Below are 27,158 nucleotides of genomic sequence, written 5' to 3' on the forward strand. Positions count from 1 at the left end.
AACCCCCAGTGCTCACAGTGTACACAGAGGGCAGTAGCTGAGAAGAGCAACCAGGAAGGGCTGAGGGTGTGCTGGCCCCCAGGAGCTCTGCAGGCCTTTCCCCTCACTCCCTGAAGGAGGAGGCTGGGAGGTTAGGTGCCCAGCTAAACAGTCTGTTGTGCTAGTGCAGGGAGCAGGAAAAAGCCAGATAGTAAACACTTTAAGCCCTACATTCTGTAAGGTGTCTGTTGCAACTACTCGACTCTGAGAGAGCAGCTAATGTAAGTGTAAATGAATGGATGGGCTGTGTGCTAGTAAAACTTTATTGATGGGCATTGACATAATTTTTCGCATAGTTTTGGATGTAATATTTCACTGACAATATTTAACATAATTTTCACAAGTCACAAAGTATTCTTTCATTTTAGCCATTTAAAAATGTAGAAAACATGGTTGGCTGTGAGCCATACAAAAACGGTAGGGGTGGTTTGGCTCTGGGGAGTAGTTTGCCAACCCTGCTCTAGAAGGAAGGGAGAAGGGCAGTTGGGAGGCAGCTGTGGTCTCTGCCAGATGTGACTATTGTGTCCTTGCACACAGAGCCTTTAGTTAGCTATCCTTCAAGTGTCAGGCACTTGGGTCAGGCCAGCTCGTCCCCAGGTCTTCAGAGGAGCAGCTCGGCCATGCCTATCACCTGCTGATGACTCAGCTGAAGCAGGAGCACGCCGAGATCCGCCTCTCAGCCTTCCAGATCGTGGATGAACTCTTCGCCAGGTCTCACCAGTTCAGGATGCTGGTCATTTCCGACTTCCAGGAGTTCCTGGAGCTCACACTGGGCACGGACCATGGGCAGCCCCTGCCACCGCCCAGGGACGCGGCCCAGAGGCTCAGGCGGGCGGCCATGCGGGCCGTGCAGGGGTGGAGTGAAAAGTTCGGTGAGGCCTATAAGAAGCTTGCCTTGGGCTACCACTTCCTGAAACACAACAAAAAGGCAAGTGGCCCTTGCCCTGTGCTGTCTGCAGACTCTGGCTACCAGGGTGAGGAGGGCAGACTGCGGGTGGGAGAGGGTTCTGTTCCTGTGGATACTGGGTGCCAGGGGTGGCAGGGGCCTGCTTGACCTTGCCTGGGCACGAAGGCTGCTGAGCCAGCCCTGGGGTGTGGGAGGAGGCGGGGCTGACAGCAGCCAACAAGTGGGGTTGGGGACTCCCTGAGAGGGAGAGGCAGCTGTGAGAGGAGGAGTACAGGCTCGCTCCTGCATGGGTGGGGCTGAGCCTGCAGACTCGCTCTCCACCTGTCTGCAAGGTGTACCGTGAAAGTGGAATTCAGCTTCCTAAAGGCAGCCCATGCTAAGACAGTGGACCCTGGGCTCTGGGATCTGTCCCAGCCTTGCACTTTAGGTTCCCACCTGGCTCCTGCCGTGGACTCTGGCTGGTGCTGGGCATGATGATGAACATCACGAACATCTTCTGCTGTGGTCTAAACCCAACCCTGCCTCTGCCAAGACCCAACTACACCCCCTGCCCCACCTGCCACAGAGACTTAGGCCTCCACAGTGCAGGTGGCCCAGCCCCGCAGGCTTGAGGCTTTGTCCACGTGGCCCATGGAGTGCCCCGCCTCCCTCTAAGGTTCACACTCAGGAGTGTTTTTAGGCCCTGGGACCAGTCAGCAGCCCCCTGCCTGCTAATCAGAGTGAACACACTGCTTTCTCACCTGGGTCACACTTGGGGCTGGAAAAATGTGCTGACTTTCCTGCAATCAGACAGCACAGTTAGGTGTATTTCCTTTTGTTTTAAAACACTGAACTTGTTAACTCCTGAAGATCCTGGCTGCATGTGGATGCTCGTGTGTGTTTTGTTAGACTTGTTTTTTACTTTCATTTTCTTTGTGTTCTTTATCCTCTGTTTGTCAGGTGGATTTTGAAGATGTGAGTGCTCGGACTCTGGCAGAAAGGAAGAGGGAGGAAGAGAAGCAAAAGCGCTTGGATAAAGTCTGCAGGGAAAGAGCCGAGCAGGCCGAGCAGGAGATGGAAGGCAGGTTCCCTCCCACGGCTCTCGGTCCAGCCCGTTCATCCTCCCGGTCACAGGGGACCGAGATGGGCGGAGATGGTTGAGGCTGGGGGAGCTGCGCCTGCTTAGCTACCCAGGCCTGTTCCTGAGAACCCTGGCTGGAGGGGCATTGGCCAGCCTCTGCGCCTCTCCTGCGCCCTCTGGTGGTCATGTCTGAACAGGACTGTTTACTGAAAGGACCCCTGGGCAGAGGCGCTGGGGATGCTGATGCACGTCTGGGCAGTGGTCCGAGCATCGGAGCAGGGCTGAAGGCCCTCTTGCCCATTCATCCCGTGGCCCCAGTTGCTCTTAGCAGCTCCTTCCCAAAAAACATCATTTACTTCCTGGCAGTCGTCCCTTCTTGTATGGGCACAACCAGGGTGTGAGGGAGGTAGAAGACAGGCCGGGGCACCACCGCCTGCCCAGCGCACGTCCTCAGACTGCAGGTCCTAGACTTTCCCCGTGCCCCAGAGCTTCCCACAGACACGCCATGTCCCTGGGCGCGGTCTCACCAGAGGCCACTTCTGAGGAGCCCACGAGGCAGGCACCTGCAGCCCAGGAATTGTGAGGCCACCAGGAGGGAGAGCTGGTCCTGCCCCAGGGAGACGCACAGTGTTGATGCCATCTTCTTGTCCCAGGGAGGATGTTTAGCCTTGTACTGGGACACAGCCCTGGCCAGCCACTCCATGTGGTTCTTCCCATGGCAGCATTCAAACATGCCCCAGCAAGCTGTTGGCACAAATACGTCCAGACCTGAGATTGTTACCCAGTGGTGTCCAAGAGATGACCTCCCAGACCCAGCTGCGGAGCCGGGTGGTTTATTAAGCAGCTAGAGTGCTTCTATGCTACACGCACCCAGGGCTCTGTCCTTCTGTGTTGGGAAGAAAGGAGGGTCCAGGGAGTGGGGGCAGCATGCGCGACTGTCGGCCCACCTGGTGCTGAAAAGTGACCCCTTGCGGGGAAGGGCTCTGGGCACGGTTTTGGGTGAGATGGTGCTCTTTTGCTCAGTGTGACAATAAACAGGTGTCCCAATCTCCCGGCAGAAATGTCTGAAGAAATTGGATCCTGCCTGACAGAAGTGGAGAACTGCTTTAGGCTGCTGGTGCCATTTGACTTGGGACCGAGCCCAGAGGCCAAGTTCTTTGATGAGGATGCTGGCACGTCTGATAAGGGTGCCCCTCGCTCCTCGAGCCTAGGCTGGGCAGCCCCTTGCTGGTCTGGCACCCTCAGCTCCCAGGACGAAGAGCAGCCGTGCTGCAGCAAGGACCTGCCTGCCTCTGCATGCCACGCAGGAGCCATGGGCACTGGGGCACAGCCTCTCCACACAGCCCCAGGGGACCCCTCAGATGATGAGGAGGAGGACAGTGACCGGGAAGAGTTTGTGCGGAGCCATGGGCTCGGCTCACACAAATACACGCTGGATGTAGAGCTCTCCTCAGGTAACGGCCTCCAGGGCTGCTGTTGGATGCCCCCACCTGGCTCTGGGCTGCTGGTCAGGCCACATCCTCACTGGTGCCTGGCCCAGGGTGAGCCATGGACCTGCAGGGGCCTCCTCAGGTGGGGCCAGGCTGGGCACTATCGGGTTTTTCCTTCCCATCTGGCCTCTGCACTGGGCTCCCCCCTACCCCGCGGGCTGGCCACAGGGACACTTCTGAGAGCTTGTGGACTTCTCTGCTGTGCTATCACAGCATCCTCCACTCCAGTGAGGCTGTGAGCAGAGCTGGGACCCCCAAGGTCAGAGTGAGGGGCTGGGGTGAGAAGGGTCTCAAGGCTGGCAGGTCCTGAGGTTCCTGCCCCATGTGGTCCTCCTTGTGATGTGGTGGGCAGGTGAAGTCCGTCACCACAAGTGACCTGGGCGTCCTGTGACCACAGGTCTGTCAGGGTCACACTTGGCCGTGAGGGGTGAGGCACCACCTTCTCTTGCCTGGGAGGAAAATGGATTAAGAAAGGGTTTCCCGCCATGTTTATGATGACGTGGATGGCGACACATGAGCCCCACATGGACCCAGCATTCCAACCTTGAGGTGGGGGGTCGCCATTTCCCCATCTCCCTTGGCCAGCTCCCTTACAGGCACCACGCACTCCCTGTGTGGGCTGTGGGCACAGGGGTTGGGGGCTCTTTAGGTACATACATGGCTTTGAATGGCCGTCTTTGGGGAACCTGTTCCTTAGAGCACAAGCGCAGCAGGTGTCCCTTCACCAGAGTGGAGGCAGGTGGAAGACCATGCTCTATGAGGCTCCGCCAGCTCCGAGGGCCAGGAGTGCCTTAGTTGGCCCTAAGGGTGCTACAGGAATTCTCTGGCGCACAGTGGCTGCTGCCTAGGTGTTCCCAACATGGTCACTCCTGTGTGACCGCCTCACCTGTGTAAATACACGGCCACCTGTGAGACTGTGTGAGCTCCGTGGTGGGGGAGCATGGGACAGAGTCCTTGCAGGAGACGGTAGCCCCTTAGAGGAAAGGCCAGGTGGGTGGGGCTGGTGAACTGGCCAGGGCGGCTGCCCAGGAGCTTAGAGGAGCCTGATATCAAGGGCAGGGGTCTGGTTGTGAGGGCAGTGGGAGGAGGGGAGTTGTGTGCACGCAGTGGGGCAGGGTGAGCCCTCTGGGGGAAGGGTGGGGGAGGGTGGCTGCAGCCTGGGTGGGAAGTGGAGCTGCTGTGAGGAGAGGCTTGGGTGTTAAGCCAGAGTTTTCTTATCCAAAATCACAAAACATTGGCTGGGAAGGGGGCGGGGAGTGGGTGTCAGCAGCTTTCCCCACAGGCTGTGTGGTTTCTGCCTGTAATCTGCCTTGCCTGGATCTGTGGGAGACATAGGCTGCTGGTGACCTCAGTGTGCTTTGTTGCAGACAGCCTGAAGGTACAGGAGAACGAGGACAACCTTGATGTGGTCCACGCTGCCCGTGACGCACTCAAGCTTATCCGGAACAAGTACCTGCCCACCGTGTGTTCCTGGGTCCAGGTGAGGCCTGGCCCTCAGGCATGTCCCCTTTGGACCAGGAGTCAGGCAGAGGGTGTGGAAGGCCGGAGCCTGCAGGATGGAAAGGACATGCGAAGAGTGCCAGTTGTGGGGGAGGGAGGGACCCTGAAGGGTTCTGTCCCTCGCCCTCATCCTGTGTCCCAGGTGTGCTCAGAGACGGGCTGCCTGGTGCATGCCCAGGGCCTTCCTGACCTGCCCCCTTGTTTTGCAGCGGTTTACCCGTGCAGGGACCCACGGTGGACACTTGAAGCATGCCATCAACCTGAAGATGGAACTAGAGCTGGCTCTGAGGAAATGCAAGGAGCTTGATATCGAACCTGAAGGCCGGCAGAGGCACAGGGTGAGTGGTCAGGGTGAGGGGTCAGCGCGAGGGTGGTGGGGCCTGAGGGCTCGCTCAGCCGCCAAGCAAGCAGATTCCAGGGCTTCAGCGAGTTCCGGTTCTTTCCTCACTCACAGTGGGAGCCTCAGACCAGGCTCTCCCATCAACAGAGGGGCTGGTGGGTGAGTGGGTGGCAGGATCTGAGGGTCCTAGGTGGGGGAGGCAGAGCCATGGGCTGAGCAGAGGCTCTGGGCCTGGGGGCTCCAGTTGCGCTGTTGCTTGGTGTAACGACGTTCCAGGCCATCGGAGCGTTGTCAGTGTCCTGCACTGTGGCCAGGGGTTTGAGGTGCTAAGCACCCCACGTGCTAAGGGTGTCTCCAAAAGCCACAAAGCAGCAACCTGTGCCCCCAAGCCTATTGAAGGGGGTGGGGCTTCTAGGGAGTCGCCAGCGGTTAGGGTGCCCTGTCCTGGCAGCCACCATAGTCAGATAGAGTGGAGACTCTCAAAGATCTCTTGGGTGGCTGTCTGCTGGACTGTGGTGGTTTGTGAAAAAAGGAACTTGTCTTCTGAGGGCTCAGGAGGTCCCCGCCTCCCTGAACAAGGAGCATGGAGTTGGAGCTGGACAGGGGTGTCTGTTGCTGGGGTACTTGGTGATGGGCTGAGGGTAAAGCTGCGCAGCAGCCCTGGAGCCACAGAGACTGACGGCATTGGACATGTCCATGCCAGCCAGAGAGCAGAGGGAGCTGGCACAGTGGCTGCCCAGGGACATCAAAGAGGTGCATGAGTGTGGAATGGAAACTGGGGCCTCGGTATCTGGAGAGACCTTAGGGCTGGTGTCCTGCCAGACGTCCACAGGGACTGCTGGCGAGGACGGGGCTGCACCCAGTGAGGTTGGACTTCACCTTTTATCATAGTTGGGGCTTGTCACAGCAGCCCCCAGCCTACGATCCCTGCCCGTGTGCGGTCATCCTAACTTCCCGCCTTTGGTGAACCAGGAAACAGACACCAGCTGCGCAATTCCCTCAGGAAACCTGGACTCGGACCCCAGACTCTGAACCCAGATGCCCAACCTGGGACTGAACCTAGTTTCTGAACTCAGACGCCACCCCAGGCTGGGAGATGGCAACTTTTAAACTTTCTCCATCCTCAAAAGAAGCTCTGGGGTGAAAGAAATACTGTGTCCCTTGCTCAGGGAAAAACCAAGTTTGCGGCCCAGCCTAAAACTGAGAGTGGGCGGCGACCCATGTCCACTGCTTGGTGACCCGGCTGCCTGCCCATGGCAGCCTGCCGTGTGGATGGGCTAGCACCAGCTAGGGGAGATCTCTGAGCAGGCAGTTTCCTCACAGGACTTGGGTGTCCACAGTGGCCTGGGAGCAACCTCCCCTGTCTGGTCCTTGAGTTCGCAGAGGGCATGTGTGACCCCCTGGGGGCCAGCAGAGGGCAATCTTGCTTCTCTCCCTGAAATCGTGCAAATCCGAGAGAATTTACAGTAACTATGGAATGCCAGTGCCGTGGCGACATCAGCCTCGCTGTTTCATGGCCAGGGTGATCTGCGTGCAGCCGTGTCTTGTGGGTGTCCATTAAATATCTTGCCAAGAGTTTCATTTTGGTGTGTCGCTTTACTAAGAAATCAGTTTTGTGAATTTTGTCCACAGTATATTTCTTACAACAGAAAAAGACAATTTTCTAGTTGTGGGAGGATGAGGACGGATGCTCTTAGCTTACGAGTGGTCAGGATGAATTTATTTCTGGTCCCTAGCACACCCAGCATCAGAAGGTTGTCAAAGCATCAGGTTTGGGTCACTGGTGTTGCCCTAGCAGGGGGGCATGCGGAGGTCCTCTTTGGTTGTCTCCACTGCCTCTGATCTGTGCCAAGCCCTGTTCACTGCAGCTGTCTGCACTGGTGTCTGCAGTGTTTTGTCCAGACGTTCAAAGCCTGCTCACTCTGCCCCTCACGCTGAGACCGCATGTTGGGCACCTGCCTGATCCCTCCTGCCATGGACCCTCCTGGGCCAGCTACTGCAGGCTGTGGACAGGGTTACTTTTGCGGATGGGTGACAGGCTCATTTGTGTCAGTGACAGCCTCTGGGGAGCTGGGTGCTTTGGGGCATGTCTGTGAAGCTGTGAGGGGCTGACCAGTGGGATCTGGTTTCGCCAGGCCTGGGCACCACAAGCCTGCATGGTCCCTTCAGGGTCAGCAGCCGTGCTAGGGAGGGCAGGATCCCAAGCTCTGAGGGGTCACAGCAGCCTGGCCTCTCTCCCTGGCCTGAGACTCTGGCAGCAGAACCTTCCGGATTGCCTGCCGCTGCCTTGCTCTCATCTCAGTTCCAAAGCCTTTACAAGTGGCCACTGGTGCCACAGGGCTGCTGAGGGTAGGTCTCCAAACTGGCCTCCCTGCGACCACCTGCCCTGAATGGGGCTAGCTGGTGGGAGTCCATCCTGGGCATCCCTTCTGGCCTGCTGGCAGTCCACCGGCAAGGGTGGGTGACAGGAAATGTGCAGCCTACTGGGTCAGAGCTCCAGCTTGAGCTTCAACTGTGACATCAGGGTCAGGTCCAGGAAGGCATGGAGGCTCTCCTGCATGGCTGACGCACACCCCACAGCTCCGTCGTACCCCTTGATACTGTGAACAGGGCTTTACTCATGCCTCCCAGCTCAGCGCTAGTGGGCGCAGGAGCTCTGGTTTCCTTGACCACTGCCTGCCTTGGTCTCCTGCTGGCTGACTCCTCCCACTGCAGAAGCCACATCCTGTGCTGGTCTGCTCAGAGGCTGTGTCCAGGGGTCAGTCAGTGGGGACCAGGCCCCACAAGCCGCTGTGGGTTGGAGCTGCCCCTCCACAGTGCGTGACCCCAGCCCTATGGCTGAGTGACCTCGGTGGTAAACAAGACAATATTCCTGACCCACGCCGGGGTGATGCCCAAGATCTGCCATTGTTTCTTGTGTCCCTTGTTGCTCGTGCCTGCCAGTGGCCTCATCTCAACCCCGTGCTATGCATCCTCTCATGTGTCTAAGCGCATGGGCAGTGGGCCTTTACAGGCATGGCCTGTCTCACCTGGAGGGCAGGGCCACACGGTCGGTAGGCGAGGGCAGCAGCTCTAGGCAGCTGGGGCCCTGCACCCCCTCCAGCCACATGGTCCAGCCAGCAGACTCACCTGCAGTGACTCAAGGGCGGCTGGGATAGAAGATGTCACAGCTCCAGTGGGAAGGGAGAGGTTGCTGTGCTCCTGTGTCATTTGAATGGACACTTTCTAGACCCTTCTCCACAAACTGATTTTAAAAAAAGGCACCACTCCAAAATCCTTGGAGATTCTGCTCTCAGCAGCTTGGAGAAGGAGCCGCCTGTAGATTCAGTGATTGGCGGCTCGCCTGGCTGTGAGTGGCAGCGCCCAGCTCAGGTGAGCATCGCTTCCCAAAATAGATGCAGCAGCGAGTATCTGCCCATCTCCCCTCCTGCCACTCGCAGGCAGCTCCGCACACGGCCGCTGTGTCCCCGGTGGCATGTACAGGCACAGGTGGGGGCCAGCTAGTGCTCGTTGGTGTTAATTAGAGCCGTTTTAATTAGGAATTATGAATGAGTAGCTCTTTGCTAATTTTCAAATAAAATTTACAGAGGGTTTAAATTGTTTCCCTTAGTGTTTCCCCATTTAGCATGGGATTGGCATCGTTAACCCCACATGTAGAACAGGCTGAGCTGGGAGCGCTAATTCAATAATGCATGATTTAGGTTTTTTAGAACTTCTAGCAAATGTGTAAGAGAATGAAACAAATATGATGCTTCTAGTCAAAATCAGATGACTGGCTCAGAGAACTGTGGGTGGGGAGTTCTGGACCTTTCCTTCGAAGACTCGGGATTGACGCTCACTGTGGATGTGTCTGCCTTTTCTCCTCGGGCGATCTGAACCAGGACAAGCCATGTGTCTTTTTTGTAACATTCCCCATTTCTGTCTGTCTCTCGGCGTCGGTTTCTACCTAACATTGCTTTCCTTTTGACATAGATGTTCTGTCTTCAAAAAATACTTAAACCAGTTTAAATATGTTTAACTGTTGTATAGAGTGACTGTGTCAGTTCTGTTTGGAAGAGGCCAGGGATAAATCTTAACCAGATCAATATGGAGGGTCGTTTGGTAGATTTAGTTTCCAGCCTTGCCCTGTTAGAAGATAGGTGTAATAATCCTCAGCTGCTTCATTTGTTAAACTGATAAAAATCCTTTGAAAACTTTTTAATTGCCTGCTATTTAATTATGTAGGTAACATCACCAATTACTTCATGTGGTGTAATTAACAAAATATTAATTTCCCACCAACAAGCAAGTCGGAAAACAGTAATTTTAAGTATCGGTCTATTCAACACTATCACAGTGGTTTCCTTTTTTTTGTTTTTTTTTCAATTATCGGGTTGTTTGTTTACTTGGCTGAAATATCTGTACAGATATTTCTCTTTCCTCGTACCAGTCACGAGTCCGATATGGTAGCCCCATGGTTTTCACCATGGACACCCCCTTCACAGAAGTGGACATCATCCGTGTGGCTCCGTGCGTGGTTTTCTTTCTGTGTTGGCTGTCTGCCTACCTTCTCGACCAGCCTTACCACCAAAACTTATCTTTGGTGTTGAATGTTCAGCTGGGTTTGGATCTTGCGGGTGCGGCCAGCAGGCCTCTGGGGACCCTCTCAGCCCCGGCATTGAGGCCCCAGCTCCTCTTGCTGCTGATGTATTGGGAAGATTTTCTGCAATGCTGCTGGAGCCGTGGGAGTGTTTGGCTTCCTGTAGGTGAAAAGGACACAAGGAAACCCAGGGAATGAAATGTTGAACCATCAGACACAGGCAGGGGAAGCAGGGAAACTAAATCTGCCAGCTGCTGGGAAGCGTTGTGCCGCAGCAGAGCTGCCAGACAACCTTCCATCATGCTGAAGGCCAAGACGCTGTATCCACAGAGGGCTGTGAGCCAGGGGAGGGGTGTCAGCACATGGTTCTCATGAGGCCAGCCCAGCGAGGGTGGGAGAACGTCTCAGGCCTAGCCGGGGCCTTGGCACCAGCCCTCCCCCTCCCAAGTCCTACAGCACCCCCTGCAGCCCCATCTCCAGGATGTTCCCTGTCTCTCTGCGTTCACCTACAAAAGAGATTCCACTTCCCTAGAGAGCCTGGCTCTCTGCTCAATACCTTCCTATGTGTCATTCTTTTAATTCCAAAAATAGCCCTATCCCATAGGTTCTTTTATTACCCCCATTTTGCAGATGAGAAAACCGGGTCTGGGGATGTAAGCCTTGGCCTCTGCTGAGGTCTGGCTGTCCAGTGGGAAGGACCGCCTGATGAATGTGCCAACTGCACCTTCAGCATTGGGGCCACACACACAGCACACCCTCTGGCTCCTGGGGGCTGGCCAAGCACACGCTCACCTGAGGAGGCTGGGCTGAGGCGGGGGGCCCTTCTCCACATCTGGGAGGAGAGCGTGTGTTCCTCGTCATCCTGGAGCCAGTGGACATGCAGCTTCCCTCGTGTGTGCCCAAAGTCAGCTTCCTCTGCAGAGCTTATGAGGGGCAGGGTGTTAAGAGTTACCGGATTTGGAGATGCTGGCTGCTCTGAGAGGTGATTACACACTCTATTGGATGTGATGTTAGTTCACGTAAAGTTCAGATGACCTGTGGCTTGACCTGCTGCTGGGCGCCACGCACTTTGCTGTTCTGCAGCAGCCAGTCCCACTGCCTCTGCTCAGAACACATCTTATGCAGAATGTGGTGGCGAGCCCCCGTTTGGCCGCCACAGGTGAATAGGCTGTCCTGGCCTGAGTCTGTCCATCTGGAGAGCAGCACAGGCCCAGGACAAGTGGCCTGTATCTGCCTGTGCCCCCAGCCCATGCCTGGGTGGCAGGTGCACAGGCAACTTCCAGGGGCAGGTTTGTTCACAGCCTCGTTGCTGTTACTGGTTCACATCAGATGAGAAAGGGAAAAAGCCTGCCACTGTGTGCTTTGTTATGTTATTGTGAGATCTTTTTGATGAGTGTAGATTTTATGAAGAGGCAGTCATTCTAGAAAGTGATGATTTGCCTCAGTGTAATTTTCAGATTCTCACTTAGGAGTTGAGAATGTCACTTTGCCCAGTGGCGTTGCCCACCAGGTGCTGTCCCTACCGTGGTCAGCCCAGCCTCAGCCACCCTCTGTCCTCTGAAGGTGCGTCCCTGGCAGCCGGAGATGCACATGAGATATTGGCCTGGCCAGCAATTTGCACGGCTTTCCAGGGAGGGCATTAGCATATAAATAGCAGATGCAATGACGACCATCACAGCTGAGCACGTTTAATTTTTAGTTTATAAGATAGAATGGGTTTTTAAATGCATAGCCATCAAGCCGCTGAAAGACAAATGCAGTTTGGAACTCACTTGTCTGACGAGGCCTTACATCATTTTTTTTTAAAAAAAGGGAAACAGACACACATAAAACTGAACAAAAGTGATTTCTTGGGTGAAAAGTAATTGAGACTGCACACCAAGTTAATTAGATCGTACAAAATTTATTTAATGGTCCCAGCTGTATCTCCAGGCCGTGTGTGCAGCGGGCAGACGGCTTCCCGGCCGCAGGCTGCTCTGTCCCTTCCTTCTCAAATAATTAGTAACCTCACTACCCCTACTTCTGTAAACTGATTGCGTTGTATATTTTAGCCATTTTATTGCTTGTTTAATTATGATCGTGGAGGCTCATTTTTCTAAATCCTTTTAACCGGGTAGAATCAATTTGTATAAAACCAGCCAAGGCCCCAGGGCACTCCTGCACGCCTCCCTGTGGTGGCAGCCTTGGGGTGTTCATCAGCGGCCAGGCCATAGGAGCAGGAGAAGCCTCACATCCTGTGGGTGGGGTGGGGGTGGCCCTCTCTGTGTTGGGGGTCTGTGGCTCCTGCACTGGGGACCAGCCTCTTGGCGAGGAGGCTTCTGATTGGCCCATAGGGCTCTGACCAGCCACCTGGGCCTCCGGAGGACTTCACCTGTCAGGGCAGGTGTGAGCACAGGAGCCCAGCCCTGCACAACTTCCCATCTGGCTGCTCAAGCCTGTGTTGTGTTGTCTTGAAAACCCGGCTCCCAGGTGGGTCAAAAGCAAACCTCTCTTGAGAACATGTTCCAAGTCTGACCCTATGTTGAGGTCTTCTCTACCCGTGACACACTAGGGGATGCGATCTCCTTTCCAGGATCCAAGTGGGGTCCAGCTGCCCCCCAGCCGCCTGTGCCCAGCCCCTCAGTAGAAGCAGTGGGGTGCTGTAGCACCCAACGCCCGCGTCCCCCACCCCTGTCTTTCCAGCCTCTGTCTGACCTCACTGTGACCTTGAGGGCAGGTTGCCACTGCTGCAGCCACCACCTCAAACAATTTGATAATGACTTTTTGGAATCAAACTGAAGACCCGTGGAAGTGCTCAGAGGACTCCTCCGTGCAGGCCTGACATTTTTGGGCTGCACTGCGTTCCTGAGGTCGTGGTGAGGACTGTCCCTCCAGACCATGTTTCTTTTCTCTGAACCGGCCTGGGCAGGTCATACAAGGGTCCTGCCAGCTGGGGGCTTGGAGCTTGCCCTGCATTTCCCAACACCAGAAACAGCTCTGCTCATCCCTAAAGTGCAGCCACCAGGTGTCAGGTGTCTGAGGTAGCTTTGTGCACCATGGATTTCAGACATCTGAGTTTATCCCACATGAATTAAAACCTGAAAATGGAAGCTTTCAAGTTTAAATTTAGTATTAGCAATGAAGTCTCTAAATTCTAAGTTGCCTAGTTGGAGTGGGTTACCCGAGCGTCCAGATAATTTAAAGTATAGAAATGGAAGGCTGTGGTTGGCTCTTGCCCAAGAGAAAGCCCTGGGGTCTGTTTAGACACAGGGATGTTCCTGGAGGGCCTGGCAGGTGTTTACAGAGGGAGATGCACACGGCCCAGGAAGGCCTCGGCAGTGCCAATTTAAAAACAGAGGAACCCAGGCCTCCAAATCTAATCACAGAAATAAACGATTTTAGTTGGGGAGAAAGAAGGTATAATTCCTAATAGTTAGCTAAGCAGTTAAATATTTTTTAGGAAATGAAAATTTGATAAAAGTCCCCAGTGAAATTCAAGGGTGTGAGCAATAAGCATAATATTTTATGAAAATGACCCCCATATTTAACACCAGGCACTGTGTTATGCATTGTAGCACCCAGTCCACATCTACCTTTTAGAAAATTAAAACACATAAATTCTGTTTAGTGTTTGATACGCGCTGCACTAGCTGAGAGCCGTAATGCCCTAAAACCTTGGGCTGCTTTCCACCTTTCATAAATTCCTGGGTAGATTCTATACAAAAATAATTTTCAGGTCCGTGGCTCATTGTTATTCAAACGTGATTGATCGTCGTCATTTGCTCAGCTTGGGAGTTAAGTGCCCCTGTCATTTCCAAAGAGTATAATTGGGACGTTTCACAGGTCAGCGGTAGGGACAGGCTTCCCTTTTGATCAGTGTTAGACTGATAACAAAAATTACAGTTTCCAGTGATTAATGTCTCCTGTGCTTCCAGATGCACAGCCGTGGGCCGTACCTAAACAAAGTGCATTTGCATCTGATTATGCCTCTCCCAGCAGCAGTCTCCTCCGCAGGGCACAGGGCAGGTGTGGCCAGATGTGGTTGCCGATGCCCTGGGCTCCGGGGCTCCTGGAGCTGGCGCTGCCTGGTGACTTACAGCCAAGCTGGGATGCCTCTGCAAGTCAGCTCCTGTGGGCTGGAGGTCTGTGTCCAGACTGTCTGTAACTTACTTGGGAGTGGCTTCTGGTGATGAGCACATGAGCTCCTGCCTGGGGAGTCAGTGGCCCCTCAGATCATCCTTCCTGCCTTCAGGAAACAACTACACCTTTGAGTGTTGCTGTGGGTAGTGATTTTAAAAAATAAAGGCATGTGGCGGAATGGTTAGGTTTTTCAAAGTTTTTCTTTTATAACCTTAGGAGAGTACCATTGATTGGAATTTGCACAACAGGAATCTCCCTTTCTGGATGTTTCCATCAGCTGGGCTGGTGTGCTGTGGAAGCAGTGGGCACCACGACCCTGGGGCTCGACAGGCTGCTTGCCTGGCCTGAGAGAGCTGAGTGCAGACATGGCTTCCCAGTGGGCTGAGCCCAGCTGCCTGGTGGGTAGCGGGTGGGCCTCTCAGGAAGGACAGGATCCCTGTGGGGTTGCATGCATTCCCACACCCTGTCCTGGATGTAGGCTGGCGGGAAGGTGGAGCAGGAAAGACCTGCCCATGGGGCTGTTCCTGCAGCAGGGGCCATGCGGGCAAGCGCTTGCCTGCAGACACCTACTTCCACAGCTGTCCAAGGCTCCAGCATGTTTCCATGTGTGTGGCTGCGGCTATCGGTCACTGCAGTGCTGCAGCTCCAGTGTGTGCTGCACGCTCCTGCTTTGCCGACCAGCTGCTGTCTCCCTCTGGCCTGATACCATAAGTCAGCCACGCAGATCCCTACCATTGCCCACCAAGGCAGACGTGGGAGAGGGCAGGGTAGGCTCGAGAAACTGGGTTTTCTTGGAGTGGGGGGGAAAGACAGCCTTCCTGTGCAACTCTTCAGGCCTTCAGCAGGGAGGGAGGCTGAGGCAGCACCCAGGCGTCCCCCAGGACTTACCGTGAGCGACCGCACCACCCCGACCCTGGCAGGGGAAGGTGGCTTTTAACAAGTCCTTCTTAAGGACAGAATATCCCAGAAAAATTCATCCCTTCTTGTCATCCATGATGATGGCCCATCTGCCCTGAGAACGGACATGACTGTCACCCAAACCACCAGGAGTGACATCTGCTCTCTCAAGAGCACTTCCGCTCTGGAGCCCTGAAGCTCATGCCAGGCGAGGGTGGAGGGGAGAGCGTGTCCCATGGGGTGCTGGCGAGTTGGGCAGGGTCACAATTTGTGGTTTTAACACAAATAGACTCTAAATGGCCCCAACAGAGGAGCAGAGTAGAGGGGATGTGATTTGGGGAAGAAAAGCTCCCTGAAGACGAGATCGTGGAATCCAGTGTGGCCGAGGCCCAACTCCTGAACTAGAGAAGCTCCACGAGGCATGGGACTCTCCCGGCTCTGCCTTCTGGCAGCTGTGTTCACACAGGGGCCTGCAGCTTGTTTATTGTACTGGGCGGTGTTTCCACAGACAGGAGCCCTTGGGGATGCAGAGGAAGATGAGGAGGACCAGGACTTCGTGGAGGTTCCAGAGAAGGAGGGGTACGAGGCCCACATCCCCGGCCACCTACGGGCCGAGTACGGTAAGCTTTGGGCAAACCCGTAGGGGGCAGGGCCCTGGGGGGGGGAGGCGGGGAGCAGATGGCCCAGGTGGGGGCCTTGGGGGGCTGTGACCACATGCCCAGGGGTTTGGGCACCCTCCAAGGGGCGGGGAGCTGGGCCTTGTTGTGTAGCCCCAGGCCGTCTTGCAGTGTCATGCATGGAGCTGTTGTGTCAGTAATTGCTGCTTTCACAAAAGTGATTGTCCTTTTGTGCCCTGAGTGTGTCTTGGACCTGGATCCCTCCCCGTGGCCTGCCCTGAGGTGGGTTCCCATCCCCCACGGTGGTCCTGCCTGGGGCAGGAGTCACCATTCTACCATCAATTCTTGTGTGTGGAGGTACAGAGACCCGGACTCATGGTCCTGCTCTGTGGATAGAGGGGAGCGGGTCCGACCCCCCACCCTGACGTCTCCAGACACTCCCTGTTCTGACGCAGCCCTGCCCAGGGACAGACAGACAGGTCTCATTCACAAGAATGAGGCCAAGGGGGGGAAGCGGGCACCTCGCGGAGCAGACGTCTGGCTCCTGTGTGTGACTATCACAGCTATGGGGGCTGTTTCTGGGGGTGGAATGAAGGGATGGCAGAAGGCCCGTCAGCCCTGCAGGGTGGGAGGCAGCCACCCACGTTTTCCAGGCTCTCCTCCCCAGCTGCCGTTTCTCAGGAGGTGTCACAAGTAAAGCACACCCCTTCTGGGCATTAAGGAGTCACAGATCTGGTGGCTGGGCCACGGCAGGCAGCAGCTCTCATGCTGGGGAGGCGCACAGCATAGCTGCAACAGGCCTTTTCTGTCTAGAATGTTCTTTTCCAAAAACACCTCTGAGAGCCACATTCTGCACCCAGGATTGTGGCCTTCAGGGAGCAGGGGTGTGGACCAAGGTCCCCGTGGCCCCGCAAGGTGGCATTTGCTCGCACTGAGAGGAGGAGGACAGGAGCAGGACCCTTGGCTTTTGTGGTGAAGTAGACAGGTCGTTTGGATTGGAGTCTGAAGATGAAATGTAAATTTGTTGAAAGAATTTAGATGATTAGACAGCTCATGTGTGAAGATATGACCCATTAGGGGTGTCATGCCAAATTAACACAACGAGGCTTCTAACGACCTTCCATTTGTACAGTCCCTGTTTACTTGCAAGCTGCAGTCTGCACCAGGCCTGGGGGAGGGCCCAGGTTGGGCAGGCTGAGCACCTGGGGTCATTGTGTATTTGAGAACCAGAAAGAAACCTCAGACACAGGGGGCTGGCTGCATGACCCCTCCCTGAGCACACCTGGGTGTGGCCCATTCTGGACAAGGAGTGCAGCAGTGACTCAGGCCTGCGTCCTGCCCTCCAGGGGTCCCTAGCTCAGCAGAGACAGGCCAAGTAACCGGCATGCAGTGGGCAGGTGGTACCAACACCCAGCAGGGCTGTCTCCCAACCTTGCCTGCCTCACCCTCTGGCCCCAGCCATACCGACCTTGCTGGGTCAGACCCTCCCCCACCAAGCCTGGGCCCCACTTGTGCCCTCGCTGGCAGCTGCAATGACTTCCCCATGCTCAGGAAAGCCTTTGCCCCTACCCAGTGCTTTGCTGTCCTCAGCTGGACCAGGCCATGAGCCTAGCCTCAGGAAAGTGCTGGTTGAAGTGTGGCCATGTCTGAGGCTGCCTGGGTCCAGGATGGCCGGCAGCAGGGGCAGCACAGCACCTGCCCGTGCACAGCACCCAACTCCTGGGCAGTCTCATCTGCCCAGCCCTCCCCTGGCCCTGCTGGGCTGCCTCTTCCTCCTCCCCAAACCCCAGGGCCAGGTGCTTGGCAGGGATTGGGATGTGTGGCCATAAGGCCCCAGGCTTCTCCTTCTCAGGGGTCTTCAGGGGAGTCTGGGAGCCGGCACTAACCCTTGGCTTATAGTTCTGCTAACATTTCCTGTCCCTGGGCCTCTGAACATTCCTGTTTTGACAGCTTCTGAGTCCTTTCAGTAGAAGTTGTGAGTCTCACATTGGACAATCTGGTGGTATTTGACGTCTTAATGGCAGAAATCTGTTCTTAAAACCTTCCTCCTGGCTTTGCGTTACCTGGAGCCAGGCCAGAGTGGAAAGCAAACAAACAAGGTGCTTTTCCTCGAGGAACGGAGTGGCTTCCCTCTGGCCTGTGGCTTCGGTGTGGCCAGTAATATCAGAGACTCCACTTGGCCTTAACTCTACCACTGAGGACACGGGCACAGCAGAGACGCACTTGCCAGTCCCCACCTGGGGGCTGTGGAGCGGCTGTGCTTCCTTTGGCACCTGGAAGGGAGCCCAAGCCACGTGGAGGAGTCTCGAGCAGGTACTCAGGTTGGCCTCCCAGGCGAGCCCTGCTCGTGGGCCACCCCGCTTGTGGGCTGCCCTGCCTGGCACCAAATGTGGGAGAAGACATCTAGGTGCTGCCATCTGGACTTTTGTCTTCCTGGCTCAGGCCCAGGCACGACACAGCAGAGATGTGCCATCCCCACTGGGACGTTCCTGACCCAGAAACATCCACGAGCCTCATACAATGGCTGGTGGCTCCAGCACTGAGCTTGGGGTGGTTTGTCATGCAGCAGATGACTGTGCACACCTCCCCTGTGCTTGTCCACCTGCATCGTGATGTTCACTTTATTCTGAAGGCCACATGTAAGCAGGGCTCAGATCCCTAGTGCCCGTGGTGAGGGGCCTCAGGAGCTGGGGAGGGGACAGGGCAGCCGCCTGGGTCACCCCTTTTCTTTGAGAGACTCAGGATGTCTGTCATGAGTCCTGAAGGTGGCAACGGCCAGTGTCGGTCTGGAGCAGGTGCTATACATTCGTGTTCTCTAGACCAGCATGTTGACGACAGGTGGACAGTGGGGAGTGCGTATGGCTCCCAGGGTGGCTTGTGGGATGCTGCATGAGCCCCGTGTGAGAGTTCAGTGGCTGCCCACACCAGCCCTGGGCTGAGGGGTAGGAGCCTCAGGAGCAGCTGGCAGCACAGGCCACCACTCAAGGCGAGATGGGTCTCCAGGCTTGGGGGCCTCAGGTTCCTGTGTCAGGTCATGGTGATCAGTTGCCTGGAGCCATTCCCAGGAGGGCCCATCCTCAAGGGGCCAGGGGACAGGGCACTGGCCTTGTGGGGATGGGGGATGTGGAGCCCCCACCTCATCTTTATACCACATGAAGAGAGAGCCCTCAAAGGCCCTGGAAAAAATAAGCTGGCAGCCCCGAGCTCTGGAGGCGTGGGACTGAACAGGAAGTGTGCTGGGGGCGAGCTCAGTTCATAATACCCGTTTATATTCTGCCGCTGTTTTTTCAATTAGACGTAGGTGAATCTGAAGTAGTTAGATTTAGTCTAAATCCACATGGCTGGGGAGCCAGTGCTCTTTTTCTTTCTCGTTTCTTTCTCTGAATTTTCACTGAGGGGCTTTTATCTTCCCCTTAATCCTACCGTTTCTGTCAGGACATAATCTCTTTCTCAAATTTACATTTTAATTACAAGGCCAGCTGAACTAGGTAAGATCAATAATGTCAGCGCCGCAGCCCAACTCTGCGCCGGAGCCCCAGCCTCTCCATTTCCTGCCATCGATTTCTCTCTCCCGCAATGTCTGCTTTGGTACTCCAGGCAGATGGGTGCCACTTGGTCAATTTAAACAAAAACGGGGATTTGGACATTTTTATGATTCTTTCTAAAAGCAACCATGGGAGTAAATTTGAGCCAGGACACCGTGCTTGGGCCGGGTGCCGGCACGGCTGCTGGTGCCGCCGGTTGGGTTTGACCGAGATGCTGCACTTGTTTCTCCAGGAGTTGTGCCTCCAGCCAGAGACGCGTGCTCTTGGTGCCCAAGGAACGCCGTCTGCTTTTTGGATTCTTGCTTTGAAAGTGTGTCAGTGAGATTGATTTTCTACAACAGTGTGAGAATGGCAGTGTTTTTTTAGTGCCCTGAGTATTTACCCTGCTTTAACACGCTTACCTATCTTTTTAATGGTTTAAAACAACAAATCAATGAAAAATATATTTCATTCTTGTAACTCTTAAGAATTCTCGCATTGATCTTGTGGCTGTGATTATATCTATCTAAATGTCACATTGTCCACTTACCAATCTTGCCTCCCTCGCTGTGTGCGTGCCCCGAGCCTGCCGTGTGTGCACGGTGAGACTGCTGCCTTGTGTCTGCATCGGTTAATGATGCTGCATTGCGAAAATACTGAGTGGCGAGTATTGGGAAGTTTTTGCACACTAAACCCGGGACGTTGTACTAGACAACAGAGTGAGTAGGGGTTGCCCAGTGTCTCCTGAATGCAACTATGGCCAGGCCTTAGGCCTCAGAGCCCAGATGACTTGAGGCAGCTGAAGGTCTGACCCTGTGGCCTTCTTTGAGTGGCTGTGTCCCCACTGTGGGAATCTGAGAGAGAGGAGTAGATCCTGCACCTATGCGGTCATGCACAGGGCTTGAGGGTTTTCTAGGGCAGGGTTGGCAGGTGTTTTCCATAAAGAGCCAGAGAGTAAATGTTTTTGGCTCTGTGGGCCACACGAGTTCTCCATCACAGTTCTCCATCTCTGTCCTTGAGGGTGAAAGCAGCCGCAGACAATCCATAAACAAGTTGTGTGGCTGTGTGCCAATAAAACTTTATTTACAAGAACAGGCAGCCCACAAATTTGGCCCACAGCCATACTCTGCTGCCTGCAGGACAGATGTGGCCATTTCCGTGTGCTATCAGGTCAGCCTCTGCTGCAGAGAGCCAATGGCCCAAGTCAGGAGTGGCCCATGGCTGCCCCTGTTCTGGGACCCCTTCTCGAGAGGCAGCCTTTCCCTCCTCTGTGGTCTCAGGACAGTGGAGTTAGTCGCCTCCTCTGTCTACAGGACACTGTCATCACCTCCTGCACAGGCCCTTCCTTGGTTGTGTATTTTCCCCTTCAGCCCTGGTCCCCACTTCCTTCCCCAGGAAGCCCCTGCCCCTGAGTTGCCTTGAAGTATTTCACTGGTGTCCAGTTCGGCGCTTTCTCTTTAAACAAAGTGTTTCCCATAGGCCCTTGTAGATAGACGCAGAGAGAAAAAGGTACATATTCAGTAAGCCTGCACACACGGTAAGGCCACATGCATATTCGGTGAGTGTGTGTGTATTCCATGAGAGAGTGTCTGTGCAGACATGTATGTGTGCATGTGTGTGTGCGTGTCGTATGTCATGCATATGTGAGTTTCTAGACATCTCGGGGTCAGACCACAGAGCAGTCAGGAAGGAATCCAGAGCAGAGGGCAGCCAGAGAGTGCCCCACTCTTGGTGCGGCCAACCTCATGGGGCCGTGTGTGCGGGATCACCGTCCTTCATCTGCACACACAGTGACAGTTCAGCTGTGTATGAAATTCTGAGCTGGAATGTCTTCCCTACACCCTTTCGGAGATCTTGCATTCACTGTTGCTGTCAAAAGTGCCTCTGTTGATAAGATTTTTATTTCTTTGAAGTATCAGCTTTTTCTCTTTGGAAGCTTTTCAGATTTTTCTCTCATCTTTAATGTTGCTAAATTTCTCTGTAATGTTTCTAGCCATGGTTCTTCCTCTAACACTCAGCGAGCCTTCTAATTCCAGAAGAATTGGCTTATTATTTCTTCAACTGTTTCCTATACTCTGATTATTTTTTCTCTCCTGCTGGGATTCCAGAAATGAGGACATTGGCGCTTGTACCTCTGCCTCCACCCTCTGAGCTGTGAACATGCACTTCCACACTTCCTCCCCAGTGCTGTCCGAGATGGCTCGGGGCTCACGTGCTGCAGCCGTCCCTCAGCCATCTAGCAAGTGATTATTCCACCAGTGTCCTCTCCTCTTTCTGACGTCTTGTCATTGCCTCATGTTTCCAGTGTGCTCCCATAGCTCTTGGAGAGTGTGGGACGTACTCGCTCTCCTCTCACCCACCTCCTCGGGTTTGTCTCTTTCCTCCGTGGCAGTGTGCTTAGAAGTCCCTACTTCTCTGCCAGTTTGTACTCCTGGGTTGTGAGCCACCTCGGCACACTGGAGAGGAAAGCTTAGTTCAAGCCTGCTCGCTCCCGCAGTGAGTTTGGGTAGTGGCAAGGCCTCTGGGGTCCTGATCCATACCTGGCCCCCTGGTGCCTCCTGTGCCCTATGCCACTGAGAAGTTCTGGACCCCAGCTTGGACAGCAGATGGAGACTGCAGGCCTGTGCTCGACTAAGAGGCTCCCGCAGGGGTTGGGTGGGCCCCATGGGGCGGCCTGAGAACTAGACCCATGTCCTGGCCTTGGTTCAGGTGGGGCCGGTGGGGGGAGGGTCAGGGTTCGGTAGTGTTGCAGAGTCTGTCCTTGTCCTGTCCTGGGGGGATGTGGGGATGGACGCCGGGCTGCTGTGGTCAGGGGCCTGGTGGCCTCATCTCTGTGTCTCCTGTGGGGACATTGGTGATGCCAGCATCTCCTCTCCCTGGTGGCAGGTTGGGTACTCTGTGGCAGGTCTTGCTAGATGGGAGCTTGGCCTCTGCCCAGCAGCCAAAGGGAGGGTGTTTCTGGCCCAGGGTCTGGCCCCAGTCCCACTGCCCACCTTTGGCTTCAGCGGAATCAGCTGAAGCTGCGGAGCAGCCCCAGCATTTCTACAGGGAACGGCATAGGGACTGCACTGGGAAAGGCCTGTTTGATTCCCGGCTTGAAACCGCACAGGAGGTGAGGCCGGCCCTGTGTTGGGAAATACCCGTCTCCCTTCCACATCCTTGCTTCAGGTTCAGCCAAGGGCAACCCATGTGTTCTCAGGGAACCGCATGTTCGCACCACAGGAGGCCCCTCTCCCAGTGGCTGCCACTCGCACAGGCTGTGTGTGTCCTGTTTTTGGACCTAGAAGGCCCTGTCCCCTCTGCCGTGGGCCTGGGCGCTCAAGGGAGACCCTTGGTCGGTTCCTGTCAGCACTGCAGCTGGAGCTGTGGGTGAAGCTGTTGGTACTTCCTGCAGGCGCTGGGGGGCCCTAGGCCCTGCTCTCCTGGACCATCTCCGCAAAGCCAGGCAGCCCAGCACATTGACAGTGTGCGCCATGGGCCAGACCACCTGGATACACACCCACGTCCATGGCCTGGCAGTCGCTGCTCCTGCCTCAACCCCTTGTCCATGAGGTGGAGGCAGCAGGACCCCCTCATGGTTTGCTGGGGGATTACCTGCACCAACATGTGCACACGTCTCCACCACAGGGTCCCCGCAGGAGGAGGCAGGGTGCTTCCCAGAAGGACCTGCCCCTGAGTCCCGGGGATGGTCGGGAGCGGACACGAGTCTCTGTTTCAGGGCTAGAGCCAGCTCCGCTACAGACTCTGGAGAAAGACCCAGCTGCGCAGGGCTTGCAGGCGAGGTTGAGAACGAGGAGGGACGAGGAGGCAGCCGATCCCACCTCTGCTGCTGCCCAACTGGAGCGGCTCCGGGGCCACTTGCCCCCGCCCTCCTCCACCAGGTGACACCCGCTGGATGTCCTGTGTGCCGACCCCACTGCCTGGCACTGCGCCACTTCTGCCCACAGTGCTGTCTGCCTTGACAGGCTGCCCAAGGCCTTCTCAGGCTACTCGAAGGCAGGTGGGGTGGGCAGCCCTGGCCAGGCAGACATCTGATGATGCCTGTGCCATGCATGGGCAGGGGTCGTAGGGCACATGGGGTTCCTCAGTGCCAGCGTGTCAGCCAGAGCATGATGGGGCTGGATTGACAGATGCCTTTCTAGGCCAGCTCACCCCCGGGCCCCTGAGGCTGGGAATCTACTCTGGGGTTTAAGAGGCAGATGTCAGGCTCCCCCCCAGACCAGGGCGAGGGGCCAAAGACCAAAAGCCAGCTCTCTGTCAGGGGCCAGGGCTTCTCGCAGAACCTCAATGGCTGCCTTGAAGCCCAGGTCTAGCATGGTCGGGGATATCGTACCATGTGATGACTCCAAGGGCTCTGGGCTGCATCAGGGGTGGGGGTGCTGGTGGCTGTGGCCGGTTCCAGGAGTGCATGGTCAGCAGGTCCTGTGCCCTTGCAGCCCCTCTAGGTCATCGCTGGGGCCAGAAGAAACCCAGAAGCTGGTGGCAGAGCGGGCACGGGCTCCCATTGTACCCTTCGGAGTGGACCTGTGCTACTGGGGTCAGGAGCAGCCGTCAGCTGGGAAGATTCTCAAGTGAGTCCAGGCGTGACTGTGGTTCCTGAGGGTACACACAGCTGGGGCCCAGCCTGAGGAGGGGCTTCAGACTCGCAGGGCCTCCCTGGGTCTGAGGAGGCCCACCATGAGAAAGCCCTGCACCCTTAGGCCCTCTGGGTGCTGAGCGGAGCGTGAGGGGTGGGGCTCCCGATGTGCAGGCTCTTGTGGAACCACCAGCCGGGGCCCAGCAGGTCTCAAGGCTTTTTCTGAGCCTTCCTGTTGTTCCTTCGAGAGCTGTCTGTCTGTGAAGATCAGGTGTTACAAAGCATGGGGGAAGGGCCAGAAGAGAGTACTCCCCTAAAGGTGGCCCAGGGATCTGTTCTACTTGTCCTGATCCCTGAGAGCTCAGCTGCCAGCAGCAGGGTGCTCTTCCCTACCCCCTCCTCTGCGTACCCCCTCACTGCGCCACATCTGCCTTCTCTCTGTGGCGCTGCAACAAAAGGGACTCACAGCAGGTCACCACGCACACAGCAGACCCTCTCCTGGAGAGGCCACGGGTGCTCCAGCCCCTGGCCAGACCTCGCTGGCATCGTCCATCAGTGGGGTTGGGCCAGGACAGGGGGCCCTGCTGCCTCCCCAGCACACAGTCCCACAACAGTCCTCACACAGTGGGGAAAGGTGAGGACAGTGCCAAGGCTCTGCCCTGGAACAGAAGGTCACCCCCAGGTGAGCCTGCCCTTGCCCCTCATCAGCCTGGCTCTCCTGCCAGCCCAGGCCCGGGTGGCAGGGTTGGGGTGGGGCTTGCTCAGCCACGTCTTGTGAGAACAGGAAGAAGCTGATTTTGACATGGGAAGCATTGCTTCCCCACACCCGGCTACTGCTGAGCCCGAGGACTGTGGCTGCCTTTGCAAACACCAAAAACCAGGAGGATAGCAGGGCTGAGGACTTCCAGAGGGGATGGGGGCAGGAGGAGAACGAAGCAAGGTTCAGCATGTATACTGCTGGTGCAGCAACACCTCGGACTGCTGTGTGCCAGGCATGCCCACTGCCCCTGCTTCTGGATGCCCAGGGACAGACCTGATGTGCCCAGCTGTCCTGGCTGATCTGCCTGCGAGGCTGTTTCTCTTCCCAGTTTCTGCTGGGCTGACACATGAGGACTGGGACAGCAAGTCAGAGATGCACATCCTGGCCTCATCCGCAGCTTGGGCCACTGTCCTTCAAGGCCTGGTTCTGAACCTGCTCCTGAGCCTGCTCCTCTGGTCCTGTGGGGTTGGGGGCAGGACAGAGCAGGGCCTGAGGGTACGTCTGCAGGGAACAGGCCAGGGCCATCCTTGCACACACACACTGCCACCACATGTCAGCTGAGTGGGCTGTGGCACGTGGGCTGGCTGCTCGGTGTGGGTTCCTCAGCACATGAGTGTGCCAGCAGCCAGTTGTGTGTGTGTTTGGGCTGCTGAGGGTGACAGTTCTCAGGGTGGTGCCCTGCCCGGTATGGCTGCTCGTACCACACCTGTCACCAGGTGGATCGTGTTGTACCCTCTGGCTCATGTCCAGCACCCGGGGACCTTGGGGAGCACCAGGCTCACGCCTTTTACCCAACAGGTCATGAAGACAAGGCTCCAGATGTCACAGGGGGAAAGGCCAGCAGTGCCAGGCTTTGGGCTCTGAAACCGGCTCTTTCCACCACAGCCTATTTGGAAAGGCTGTCCTTCGAGCTGGCCTGTTGGGTCTGAGCTGGCATTTGTACTCAGAAGGCTAGGGGACCTCAGCCAGAGGGAGGGCATCCCAGCATCCTCGCTGGCAAGGCCCAGTGGTGAGGGCCACTGTATGCCGACTCTCGAATGTTCCCGCCCAGCCATCCACAAGGGCGTCTTGACCTGTCACAAACTTGAGGTGGCTGAGCACGTCACTGCCTCTGGAATCGGGAAGCTGCCAGGATGGTGCTCTTCTGACCAGGCAACCAGGCACCCTCCATGGGCACTGCGTGTCCTGCCCCAGGCTGGTGGGGCACATGCTGGGCACTCTCCAGCCACATATCAAGGCTCTGTCTAGGTCGGCTTTCCCTGTGGTGGGGCGTGGGAGCCATGGGCCTCGGTGGGCAGAACTGGGAGCTACCCATGGGTGTGGGGGAGTGTCGCCATGTGGAGAGGCAGCTGCAGCTGGTTTTTGTGGTTACCTGGGAACCCTCAGCACCACCACCCGTCTATCCACCAATGTCCCCTGAGCCCCCACTGTGTGCCATGTGAAGAGGGTCCTGCTTGCAGGAGCCCTGGCTGGGGTGGCCTGAAGTGCTGGCACTAAGTGCAGTTGGGGCCCTGGGAGAATCTCTCAGACCCCACCCTCCCCACACCTGGGTTCAGGGCAGCAGCATCCAGGTGAGCAGGGAGGGGCTGTGTCCTCAGATGCACCTGACCCTGCCTTCTTCTCTGGCATTAAAGCGTCTTTAATGAGGTTGGTGACTGTAACAGAGCACATTACCCAAAACTTGCAAAATAGGGACAAAATCTCTGTGGTTCTGTCCCATAGCACTGCTGCCACAGCTATGTGGCAGGTTCTTCCTCTCGGGTGCAGTGGTACCACGATAGCCACCACGGCCTGCGTCCGCACCCCTCAGTGGTGAAGGTGACCTTTATGTGGGTTGTTGTATTAACCTCAGGGTCATGCCTTGAGAGTCCGGCAGCTGTTGTCCCCACTCTGCAAGGAGAACCTGAGCCCCGGGGTGGCAGTCGTGTTGGGGTTTTGAGGCTTCTGCATGCTGTGTCAGGATTTGAACTCTGGCTGGAGTGACTGTCTTCTTCAGCCTGGGGAGGCCTCAGGGGTCAGCTCAAGGGGCCAGTGCTCTCCCAGGGTCAAGGGACAGGGTTGAAGGGTGCAGTGGGATTGGGCCATGTTCCCCCACGCCTCGACCCAGGGTGGCTACACTCCTCAGGGTCCCTGCTGACGGGCTTTGAGGGTCTATGGTTTGCTTTGCAGATCCGACTCTCAGCACCGCTTCTGGAAGCCTAGCGAGGTAGAGGAGGAAGCAGACAGTGCATACGTCTCTGAGATGCTCCGGAGCCGCCACATCACCTTTGCGGGAAAGTTTGAGCCTGTGCAGCACCGGTGCCGCGCCCTGAGGCCAGATGGCCGGCTCTGTGAGCGCCAAGACCGGCTGAAGGTGAGGCTGGTGGCTGTGGGCAGGCGAGGGCCATGGGGCCTGTGGGTGTGGCTGGGCCAGGACAGGGCAGTCAGGGTTGGGCTGATCCCCACCCATCCCTGCCCTGGACTGGGGACACTTGTGAGCATGAGCAGCCCCATGGGAGGTGCTTGTGTGCGGCTGGCAGAAATTGCTGGGCTACAGGCTGTCAGAGAATCATGTCCAGGTTCCCTGCCCTTGGCCCTGGAGTCTGATGTTTGGGTGCAGATTTGGGCTGCTTTCCAAGGGCCACAGTGCTCAGCATATGCCCACTGGTTTACCACATATCCTTCCGCAGCAGCTAGAGGCCTGCTCTGTGCTGAGCCTGGATTCTTCAGCAATGAGGAAGCAGGCATCCCCAACCTCTGCGGTTCTGGGT

General features: G+C 56.2%; 1 protein-coding gene across 4 annotated transcripts in view; it reads left to right on the plus strand.

Annotated features, from left to right (window-relative positions):
- Positions 1–27,158, plus strand: part of UVSSA (UV stimulated scaffold protein A) — a 51,289-nt gene that overhangs the window by 9,636 nt on the left and 14,495 nt on the right. For 3 of the 4 annotated variants that reach the window (XM_063108777.1, XM_063108780.1, XM_063108779.1), the window contains exons 3-11: positions 637–967; positions 1,886–2,006; positions 3,065–3,460; positions 4,864–4,976; positions 5,206–5,334; positions 15,440–15,551; positions 22,791–22,953; positions 23,509–23,643; positions 26,578–26,761. In XM_063108777.1, coding sequence (XP_062964847.1) covers positions 637–967; positions 1,886–2,006; positions 3,065–3,460; positions 4,864–4,976; positions 5,206–5,334; positions 15,440–15,551; positions 22,791–22,953; positions 23,509–23,643; positions 26,578–26,761 — 1,684 coding nt within the window. The remainder of the gene's footprint in view (positions 1–636; positions 968–1,885; positions 2,007–3,064; positions 3,461–4,863; positions 4,977–5,205; positions 5,335–15,439; positions 15,552–22,790; positions 22,954–23,508; positions 23,644–26,577; positions 26,762–27,158) is intronic. The other variant, XM_063108778.1, reaches the window with a different exon arrangement.

The sequence above is a fragment of the Cynocephalus volans genome, chromosome 9, assembly GCF_027409185.1.
Source record: "Cynocephalus volans isolate mCynVol1 chromosome 9, mCynVol1.pri, whole genome shotgun sequence".
In the NCBI taxonomy this organism is placed as follows: domain Eukaryota; kingdom Metazoa; phylum Chordata; class Mammalia; order Dermoptera; family Cynocephalidae; genus Cynocephalus; species Cynocephalus volans.